The sequence below is a fragment of the Solanum tuberosum genome, unplaced genomic scaffold (genome assembly GCF_000226075.1).
Source record: "Solanum tuberosum cultivar DM 1-3 516 R44 unplaced genomic scaffold, SolTub_3.0 scf00168, whole genome shotgun sequence".
Classification (NCBI taxonomy): Eukaryota; Viridiplantae; Streptophyta; class Magnoliopsida; order Solanales; family Solanaceae; genus Solanum; species Solanum tuberosum.
In genome coordinates, this window is record NW_006239096.1 from 437,182 (window position 1) to 449,662 (window position 12,481).

At 27.9% G+C, this 12,481-nt stretch overlaps 1 protein-coding gene across 1 annotated transcript in view; it reads left to right on the forward strand.

Moving 5' to 3' along the window:
* LOC102583879 (outer envelope protein 80, chloroplastic-like) overlaps positions 1 to 855 on the forward strand; it is a 20,217-nt gene extending 19,362 nt beyond the window's left edge. Inside the window, exon 16 of the mRNA XM_006354191.2 lies at positions 527 to 855. Coding sequence (XP_006354253.1) covers positions 527 to 681 — 155 coding nt within the window. The 3' untranslated portion in view covers positions 682 to 855. The remainder of the gene's footprint in view (positions 1 to 526) is intronic.
* Positions 856 to 12,481: the final 11,626 nt, after the last annotated feature.

The window sequence follows — 12,481 nt, forward strand, 5'->3', positions numbered from 1 at the left end:
CCCCCCCACACACACACAATTGAAAGGAAATTATTCCGAGTGCTTCATACCATTTTAATAAATTTTTACAGAAGTAACTGCAACCAAATTGGCTGAATAAACATCGGCATAGTTGTTGTAAATATATTTAATCTCAGTGTGAAATTTATCTACTAGACTTGAGGCTTCATTGACAAGCATTCTACTCAAGTTAGTGTAAATTTTGCTTGTAAGGGGATGTATCTGGCTCTGCATGTTTTGTTGTTCTGTCATGATAAAGCATTATATCATTGACAAAATCTTGATCCCTGGATTCCCCTGGGCTTTGGTCTAGTGGTAAGAGTACAACGTGTGATGTATGTATTGGACGCACATGGCAAGTTCAAATCATGCCGTAGACAAAAGCTGGTATTTAAGTGGAGAGAATAGTGGCCGCCACCAAGTTTTGAACTGCATGCTGACTAGCCCAATTTTTTTTTCCTTTTCGAACTCTGAGTTTACATTGTACTTTGGCAGCCTTTCATTTAATTGTTGTTTTCCTTATCAGGTGATCCTGCTGGAGCAAGGCTAAAACCTGGAAGTGGATATGGATGTGGGGTTGGTATTCGCGTAGACTCGCCCCTGGGACCTCTAAGATTAGAGTACGCCTTCAATGACCAGCGGACCGGGAGGTTTCACTTTGGGGTTGGCCTAAGGAACTGATACTATTCCTTACCTCTTTTTGTTGGACATTTATATCATCTTATTCTTTGGTTTCCTTTCTTAGGTTAATGCATTTACGTCTCTCACTGGTTTGAATGTAACATGCATGTAGTGTTTACAAGGCCCGATTTGCGGCTCCTTGAACTTTACTAAAATTTCCATTACACACCTCAACCAAGGGCATGACCTATTTAACACTCAAAGTCGGTAAAATTTATAACAACATACTCTGTAGTCTCATAGTGGGGTTTAGAGAAGGGTAGAATGTAAGTAGGACCTTACACATACCTCAGAGATAGGAAGAGGCTGTTTCTGAGAGTTCGAAGTCAAAATGACCACTTTTCTTATTAAAAGTACATATAAAAGGGACACTTGTTTTTCCATATAACCAAAACAAAATAGATAAGTTGCTAGACTGAGTGATTTGTCCAAATTAATGATGGCTGCTCAAATGGTGTTTATTCATTTTAATTAATTTTGTTATTTTAGTACGTTGTTGGGCCTTGAGCAGCTTACTTTTCCTACTATTATTATTATTATTATTATTATTATTATTATTATTATTATTATTATTATTATTATTATTATTATTATTATTATTATTATTATTATTATTATTATTATTATTATTATTATTATTATTATTATTATTATTATTATTATTATTATTATTATTATTATTATTATTATTATTATTATTATTATTATTATTATTATTATTATTATTATTATTATTATTATTATTATTATTATTATTATTATTATTATTATTATTATTATTATTATTATTATTATTATTATTATTATTATTATTATTATTATTATTATTATTATTATTATTATTATTATTATTATTATTATTATTATTATTATTATTATTATTATTATTATTATTATTATTATTATTATTATTATTATTATTATTATTATTATTATTATTATTATTATTATTATTATTATTATTATTATTATTTTCTTTAGTCTGTTTAAAGGAAGCGTTTCTTTGTTTTTGGTAACTCTTTATTTGTAACTCTCCACATGACATATTTAAGTAGATGTTTGGACATGTAGTTCCACCTCGTGATTTTAAATCTTGAAATAAAATCAGTATTGAACATGCGATTTACTGATTTTATTTCATGACATGTGAAATCATGAGATGAAATTCTAAATTCTCCAAAAAGCTTGATTTGAAAATTTTATATCATGATTTCATATTTTTCAAATACAAAAATTGACTCACAAGTTTATATTTTATATTAAAAATATATATCACCATTGTATATCTAACAAGTAACAACTATTCATTTCATAAATAAATAAATATTTTAGTTGATATTATTACTACTACCTACCTTTAAGTCATGTATATTAGATATAACCATTACTCTCATCAATCCAATTTATTATTACTTCAACAAGAGTAGTACATTACAACTCATATTCAATTTTACTTTTTTTATTGAACTAAAGTTTGATCGATAAATGTTATATTTTCTTAGAATAGTTTTGTGATAGTGTATTATACTTTTGTTATGAATTTTTTGTCTATTTTGTAAGATTGTAAAATGTAGCAAAAATTACAATTTAAAACTTCAAATTCCATGTCCAAACAAAACTTCAACCCCATCTTATATGATTTCATATCACATGGTCAAATGGGCCCTTAAGACTAAAAGATTAAAAGACATTTTGATACATTCTACATATCTTTAGTTGAAAATCACAAAATTTTAAAAATAAGAAATAAAAAAAAATCCTTCTTATATGCAATGAGGTCCATAAATTTTGCATATCCTGACATTTACTCCAAAGTCTCACAAGTAAAATATGCAATTATTTCAACATATCATAAAACTTTTAAAATTAACCCCATTGTTATTTCACTATTTTTTTTTTAGAGAATGGAGGTGATCTAGGCAATGGTTTAAGAGCCATGGGTTTCTCCTTCACCATAGTATATCAACCACTTGATCTTTTGGAAGAGTACTTCTTTTGTTGAATAAGGTTTTACTATTCTAGTATAGTTGAATATATATTCTCTTACTTTTTGAATTATTTGTTGAATCTAATTCAATACTTTATTTGTTGTTGTTAACGGGGAATCATAATGACATAGATTGATTGGTTATCTAATCATTTAACGCAGACCCTTATTTCGTTACAACATAAAGGAGTTTATTATGATCAGTTATCACATGACATTTTCGTAAAAAGTATTTCTGTCCCATTGAAGTAAGAAAGTTAACTGTTACCAAAAAAATAATGTTAATTGGTCAAACTATTTTTCCTAAGATAAATTAAAAATTAAATAAAAATAACTTCCATAGAAAAAAATAGAATTAGAAAAAAAAGTTTCATTAGTGTGTCACTTCTATGAAATTTTCAAAAACTCACCTTCATATGTTAATAAAACACAAGAAAACGTTTGTATTATTATTTTTGTAATTTTTTTTTTGTAGTAATTCTCTATGCCTTTGAGCGACTTATCATTAATTTGATTTAAATTTTAAAAAAACTAGTCACAGGGAGTTAAGCGACTTACCATTAGTGTTTTATTTTCCTGTTGTTCAAAGGAATTTCAGAGAAAAGAATCTAAATACTGGCTTTTGGATAATTGCATTAAAGTTTTGAAAGATTTTCTAAATAGATAAAAAAAATAACGTTAAACTTTTTTTCCTTTTTCTGAATAAGTTAAAATGTAATCAAAGAAACTTGTGTAAAGCAATTTGTAATGGTTCAATTTAGGTTGATAAGAATTGACATTTCATAGAAACAACGGAAAAGGCTCAAAAATACCCTTAAACTATCTGAAATAGCTCATATGTACCCTTAAACTATATTTCGACTCAAAACTATCATTTCTGTCATACTATTGGATCAAAAGTACCCTTCTTATTAACTGAAGCTGTTAAATGCTATGTGGATGCCACATGACATGCCACATAAGTGCCACAATTTCATTCATTTCCACATAGACTAATATTCCTAATCCCTAATTTTCCCCCTCATTTCTTCATTTCCATTTGAAATCATTTCACCATCCCTTTCCCCTAATTTCGCGGCTAGGGTAAGAAAAGCTTTTCCCCTAAAGAAAAGCAGCCACCAGCAGCAAGCAGCAATCATGCTTTGCAATTGAGCTATTTTCATGTATGCTCAATTGGAGAAATGAGGGGAAAGGAGTGGGTGAAATGGTTTCAAATGGAAATGGAGAAATGAGGGGAAAAATTAGGGATTAGGAATATTAGTCTATGTGGAAATGAATGAAATTGTGGCGCTTACGTGGCATGCCATGTGGCATCCACATGACATTTAATAGCTTCAGCTAACGGGAAGGGTAATTTTGACCTAATAATATGACGGGAAGGGTAATTTTGACCTAATAATATGACGGGAAGGGTAATTTTGACCTAATAATATGACGGGAAGGGTAATTTTGACCTAATAATATGACGGGAAGGGTAGTTTTGAGCCGGAATATAGTTTAAGGGTAAATATGAGCTATCTCGAATAGTTTAGGGGTATTTTTGAGCCTTTTCTGTAGAAACAATAATAAAAAAAATTGATGAACTTCTAGTGTACTATCTCTAATTTGAAACAGTATTAGATTAAATTATTAAATTGCACGCGTAAGTGGATTTAAATCTAATATGTAACACAATAGTTTAGATTCAAACAGACTTACAAAAAAAAAAAGAAAAACAAACAAAATAAAATGAAGAGATTATAATACATTAAAAAAAAAAAAACTGTTTAACATTTAGCCTGTGTCATATTATCATAGTAAAAGGATATAATAAGAATGGATGTTGGACATATTATATTATAATAATATAAATAAATATTTATGATGTGAATTGAAAACATTGTCAATTCCCATCCCTATGGATTAATAAAAACCACATTCAATTGTGCCTCGAACTCAAAGTTGACCCACGTCTCTGTAATTAATCAATTCCTAAAGTTTGGAACATTAAAGAAAGTGATACTTGGATCCAACTTTATAATTAAAATATTTTATATTTTTTTAGACAAGTTATAGTTTGTTCCTGGGACTCAGAGAGATCAACAAGAGATATGTTTGGAAATAATGGGACAAACTTAGACAAGAAATTAAATTAAGAAATAAAAACACATTCTTTGTAAATGATAACTTCACACTACCACCTCGTGTGCTCTAGGGAATGGTAAGGGATGTCTCATAGCTCCCAACTCTAGGCCTTTAAAATTTTGTCATAGTATAATCTTTTCATCACTTATTATAAAAATATGATTCATATATCACACAAATCCCAAAATATAATAAAACAATGAAAGGAAAATGGTAAGCCATGGATACTTTTCCAAAAAAGATAATGTTAATTCACTTTTTCCTTTTTAATTCATCCGGATCGTTTGACATGGTGTATAAAAATAATACTAAATATAATGTATCAATAATGCTTATATTAATTATACTTGTATTAGTTATACATAACTTATTACTTATGCATTGTTTAGCTTGGTATATCAGAGATAACATGCATGGTATAATCATATTTATTTACAAGAAAATCCTCCACAAACCTGATAGAAACAATGTAAAAGAGGTTTTGAGGACTGAAGTTACTTGGCCTAACTGATGGAGTTGTAGTTTCGTAACTAATTTAACTTATACCTATGCTACGTAGGATGCCACATAAAATATATGTATCTACTTGTTTAATTTTATATAAATTTAAAATACTTATTTATGTATATTCAAATTTGAAGAACATAAATATCAGCTAAATTCAAATTAAATGATATATTTATATATTATGTATCTCTTTTATTTATGATCCCTTTCTTTTCAAATGGGACGTAATGGGTAGGGGTAGGGAAAGGTGAATGGTGATATGGAGTGACATGACATTTTAATGTTAACCATATTGTATTCGAAATCAATTGATTTCATTAATTTAAATTTACGCCTAGTAGGTCTATTAAGGAGCAAAACTCCTTGGACCAAGAAGTTGTATTTATTTTCAGAATTTGAATTCAAAATTTATGATTAAAAATAAAGTGACAAGAGTTAAAAATTTTAATACAAGATATTTGTGCAATATAATAATCTGAACGTCATTCATTGACTTTGGCTCCACTACTATATGGGTGGACTGTAGAGTGATCCCAACACCCTACCACACACCTTGATTGTGACATGTCGATTCATATCATATATATATAGATGATAAATACTTCTCGATTAAGGTATTTATATCTAATTTTAAATTTAAATATTAATAAATTAGAGCAAGAAATGTATATCACCTAATTATGCCATGGTTAAGCGTTTAAAAATGTATGTATATAATATATATATTTTATATTTATTAATTTGACATAAACAATGTTGATGTTTTTACAATGACATTTGGAAAAAATTGATGTCAAAGATTCACATGCTTTTGGACGTTTAGTTTCTAACTGAATATAAAATATCTTTGTGATACAAGACATTCGACCTAACATTACCAATCTTGGATAAAGGAAATAATAATATTTTTTTTTTCTTTTACCAAAAGATACAAGGCAGTAAATAATTAGTTAGAAAATAATTTATAACTAACTTTGTGTTCGTCGACTACACATAAATTAATGATACAAAAATATGTATACTCCTCTATAAGGATATTTACTCTTTGGATAATAACATTAACCGATCTAAATATTAAAAAAAATCCAATCAAATTGATTTAATTTTAATTTTGATCAATAATCGATCCAACCTGACACGAGGATGTTTATTAAGCTAAGTTATAAATACCCTTCATTCCTTTGCTTCCCTAACAAAATAGAGTGATTTATGAAATTAATATTTTATGAAGCAATAAAAATAAATAAAGATTGGGCGTGTACTAGTAGTTCAACTTTTATTCCTCACTAGTACAATTTAGTGGACAATTTTAAAGGTGTAATCATGAGTTTAAATTAAGCTAATTTCTATCTGGTACTATCAATTGACCTTTTGTTCCTATCTTATGTAAAATATATTAATAAGGAAATTCAGCTTCTGCATGCATTTATGTATTAGAAACAATTCATTCGGTAAGAGTTAGAAATCATGCATGCATGTTTGACATATTCCTACTATTGACAACTAGCTATGGTCTATTATGTCAAACTTTTAATAATTTGATGATAGAGAATGTTGTTAGGTTTGATTTTAATGATGACTCTTATTAAATGTGATATAGTACAAAAAAGAAAATAGGATCATGTTATGTACAAGTCAACAAGCCTTAAGGATAAAAATCAACAACTAAAATTCTTTGTCCTCCAATAAACTATATAATCACTAACGAGCCAAAAATTAAGGTCCAAACTATCACTATAGAAGAACATAAATTCAATAGAAGAAATGGAGAAGACTTTGGAACTAAAAGGGCAAAGGAATTGAGCAATTTTTTTAAAAGGGGAACAAAATTGAGTATGAAATAAAAAGGGTAATATTTAGATGGAGAGGCAAACGACGTTAAATTGTATGTATTAAGCTCATGTCAACATAAGCCTTGTCAAAATGAGCCCTCCTTTTAAAAAATAAAACGGCGCATTTAAAATAAAAAATAATATATCTTCTTCATTATTTATTCAATCGTTTTGTTATTGTGTTTTCATGTTTATGTTTTTTCTATTTTCACTGTATATATGTAAATAAAAATGTAAGTCATGCGGTCAAGTTTAAAAGTTTCTTTTTATATAATTTGATAATATTGAGGACAAAATATAGGGATATGAAAATAAATAAATATAAAAGACAAAATATTTAGACATTTCATATTGTTTTAGAGATTATCATCTGCCTCGACGCAGTTGTTGTTGTTTATGTATACCCGTTCCATACATGGTTGGTACGTGTGTCATTGTTGTTCTTCGAAGGTTGTTAATGACCTTGTTTGTTATTATTAAATTCAATAATAAGTTTAATTTTGCAGACACTAACAACCCTCGAAGAACAACAAGGTCACACGTTAATAAATAGTGACATGAATGAGCCATTTCTCATACGAAAATGTCATAGATGAGCCAAACTTTTGACGAATGACATAAATGAGTATTTTCTCAAAGTTCGATGACATATTTGAACATTTCCCCCTTAAAATATCTTAATATTAGAAGCGCATTGATACTTGTCCTTTTTTGTAATTTGACTCTTAAGTTTTTTTTAAACACAATCTGCTTACAAAAACACTTTTAAAATGAATCAACCAAACACAATTATTTTTTTTCAAAAGCACTTTTATAAAAATCTATTTTAAAAAAGTACTTCTAAAAATAAATAGTTTTTAGCCGTAATAATAAATATTAGACTATATTAATACTTCTAAAAGTACTGTTCTATATTAGACTTTCATCTTGGACAATAATAGGACGACTAATAATATTTTTAATAAAATAAACAACAAGAAAATACACGGTGAAGAGTAATTATTAGAATAATAAATATGTGTTTTTATTAGTATTGATTAATGTGAAAAGAAAAGATATTATAACGTAGCACAAGATTATAGGAGGTGTTTCGATTCACCAAATAAAATGAAAAAGAGAAAGCAAATCTTTTATAAATTTGATGGGTAGATCCTGTGTAGGGAAAAAGTAGGAAGATAGATTTTTTTTTAAAGATATATATGAATAAAATAATTTATTTCTAAAATGTGGGATTACAATAATTTTTGGAATCAAACATATATAATATATTTATTATCTAATTTATAGTTAGAGACTTACTTTAATTACCAACATGGGTTGTGGTGCACTGGTGGGAGTGCTTCACCCTTAATCAGAATTCAGAGGTCTCGGGTTCGAGCCCTGGATATGGAGAAAATCTTGTTGGGAGCGCCACCCCCGAATGAGCCCTGCAGAGCGCGATCCGAATTTAGTCGGAGCTCCAATGTGAACTCCGGACACCGAGAAAACCAAAAAAAGACTTACTTTAATTAACCATAAAATTTAACTTATACCATATGTCCTCAATTCAATTAATAATTTGAGGAAAATTGAGAGAATTTTTTTTATAGGAGTTGGACTCGAATAAGTATAATATGTCTTTGTATATACGGTTACTATTGGACCATCAGTTAATTAATACTTTTATTGTTTATTTTACCTTTTTTTTTGTTTATTTGAAAGAGAATGTCAATTTTTTTTGGGTCGCTCTTTAACTTTAATTTTTCACCTTGCATATTTAAAATCACAAAATTAAAGGACATTTTTCATACATTTTACATATCTTTAATTTAAGACTATAAGATTTAAATATATTATTTGCTTTCTTAAATTTCATGTCAAATTAAAACCAAATAAATAAATTAAAACGCAAGAAGACATATTTTAACTCGTATTTGCTACTCAAAAACGATATCATTAATTAGTTAAGTTGATGTAAATATGATAATGTGAATAAAGTTTTTCAAAGTACTGCCACAGGTGGTTACATATTTATGGTGGTAGAGCCAGAAATTTCCCCAAAAATATCCATAAATTGCATAAGTATGTTCTTTTTTGGACAGTGAACGTGTACTAAAATTTTTAAAACGAAACTACATAATATTAATAATTAATATTTTTATGAATAAATATACTCAAAAATTTAAAAATTAAACAGCATAATATTTAGCTTTAATGTCATATTTAATTTAATATGAAGTAAACAGACATAAGAAAAAAATAAGAGAGAGATGAGAAAATTCTACTTAGAATGAAATCACTCTTATGCTTCAAGCTTCCACCAAGCTCTGCTATTAGTGATATTCAAACACGCGAGCGCTTCAAGCATTGGCTCTTTCAAGGCGCCTGAAATTACTAGATTACAATACCTTGTTGTATCAAGGGTGTCCAAAATATGTTATTCAACCATACATTATAATTTTCCGATGAATTGAACACCCTCACAACAACACAGCTCCGCCCTTGCATATCGAAAGGAGTTGTACGTTGTTAAACACAGAGGGGTCGTTTGGTTCGCGGTTGAAAAAAGTAATTCATGTATTAATAGTTCCATAATTTTATACATTATTTGGTAATGGAAGCGAGGAAAAATAGTTTCTATATAGAAATCAGAGATAAGTCTCAAAAATACATCTAAACTATCATTTTTTTTAGTTTCATACCTAAACTATTGAGAGTGTGAGTTTCATATCTAAATTATCACTTATTAGTTTGAGAAACACACTTCTCTTTTTTATAACATTCTCATCATGGTGTATGTACTACACTCTCTCTTTTATTTTTAAAAATTGACACATCACACTCCACATGGACAAAACATTCCACGTTAACAAAAAAATAATTAAATTATTATTATTAGTTAAAATTAAAGATTAAAAAATTATTATAAAAAATAATAATTTTTTTATAAAATAAAATGTAAAATATTATTTTTACTCCACTCCATCACTTCCTCTCACCGTAGCCCCACCCTCATTTTTTTAGTTTAAATTTCTTTTATAAAAGTATCTAATTTTTCTTTCACTTCATCCCTCCTCAAATACTAATTTAGATATTATTTTATTTTTAAAAAAAATAATTCTACCCACTTCACCTAACCCTCCGCTTCCCACTTTTTTCTCGTTTTGTGTTAGATATATACATAATAAAAATATTTTTTACTTACCGCCGCAAGACTTTTTTTAAAATAATTTTTTTATTTATGTTATATTCGGTACACAAGTAGGAATTTTTTAAAAATATTTTATAAAAGTAATTTTTTTAAAAATAAAAGGACAGGAGATTGTTGCGGGGGTGGGGTGGAGATGAAGGAGGTGGTGGAGTGGGGTAAGAAAAATAATTTAAATTTTATTTTTTTAAAACTATTTTTTTTGGAGGATAGTAATACTTTAATCTTTAATTTTTAATTAATACTAATAGTTTATTATTTAATTTTTGTCAAAGTGAAATATTTTATCCATGTGGAATGTCACGTGTCAAGATTTTTTCAAATAAAAGAGAAAGTGCATTACACACACCACTCAAACTAATAAGTGACTGTTTAGGTATGAAACTCATACTAGTTTAGGTATGAAACTCAAAAAAGGAAATAATTTAGGTGTGTTTTTTGACACTTATATCTAGAAATTAGTATAAGTTAAAGTAGTATAAGTTATACAATGTTTGGTTGATGTTTTCTCATTTTCACATAAAACATGACATTGCTAATATATTGTTGGTTCATATATTTTTTTCTGCATAACTAATACATGTATAAGTTATACAATAATTTATGTATATTTTATGTACGATCAACGATAAAATAACTCAACTATGCATAACTAATTACTATATAACTAATACATACATTACTAATACTCACCTAACTAATTTTATATATCATAACTATCTCCATAACTTTAACCACAAACTAAACAAACCCCAAAGTTAATTAGATCAAATGAGATATTAGTAGCAACATAAAAGTGGCAACACTTTACGAGGAATTAAAGGTTCAATCTACCACAAAAATGTTACCATGAATTTGCGCTAGTGTTTCACTTTTCCTACTATATACATTATTTATTTCTATTTTATATTCTTTGACTATTGTCCCTAGTCTTGGTAAATTCACCATGCTGTGAAAATCGCATTTACTGTCCCCAACCGTCACGTTGAAGCTTTGTTATTATTTCACAAAAGATTATAATATAATTATTTGTGCATGCATGGGATAGAAATTTCCAAATGAATAAAAACAAATGTTGCTGCAATCCTCATGAATATTTTACCTTTTAAATATTTTATTGACATAATACATAAATAATAAGACCTTTAACTTGACTTTAGCTAACATCTATGCCCTTCAACTTTAAATGTGCACAACTAGACACGTAAACTTATATAAAATTCAACAAATAGATACACAGGTCCTACGTGACATAATACATGTCAGATGTCACGTAAGACATAAATTGCCATGTAGGATGTCATGTAGGACAAATGTGTCTATTTATTCAATTTCATACAAGTTTAAGTATCTATTTGTCAGGTAAAGCTAAGTTAAAAGACATGTTTATGTATTAGTATATTTTTTATATATATATTGTTTGTTAATGCATGGCGCAAAGTAAATGAGTCCGACCAGGTAAAATGTTAGACCATCAATATTCAAATAATTAACTCATGGAGAATAACATGTCCACACACTACCTGTCTGGTTGGTTGCTTATGGATCCTTAACACTTCTTCTAGGGCTGTCTCATACTTTTTTGGCACTGCACTGATTTCAAGAATAACAATCCCCAACTACCAATGAGATGTTCTTCTCTAACAAAATTTAAAAAATTGGCATAAAAAAATTATTTTTCTTGTTTCTTTTCAACAACATTCTTACTCCATTCAAAAGTTCTTGTAATAATTTTTTTGATTAAATCATGAATATTGGTCATTTCTACACAGTATACACATTTGAGGAGCCAATTTGATATAGTACTTGTAATGGGCCTTTAGATTTGTGCATTCCATAAAGGTCCATTTATTTGATCCCAATATATGATTTTATTTTATTTTTTAATTTTTAAGAGTTCGAATATGAGATCTTTAGTTAAGGATAGAAGAACTCCAAACCATTCTATTGTTAGAAAATATCACACAATAGAAGCATTGCAAAAACATGTTGTTTACATGAATCATAAACAACAAACACATACATGTAAAACATACAATACATGTTTAAAAATTTAACTCGAGGTATACCTTTTGATGCGTGATCCGATATCTTCAAGCAAGTTCAACTCTAATTCTATAATCTTCTATAGTATTTCTGAAATCACACTAAGTAATTGGGATA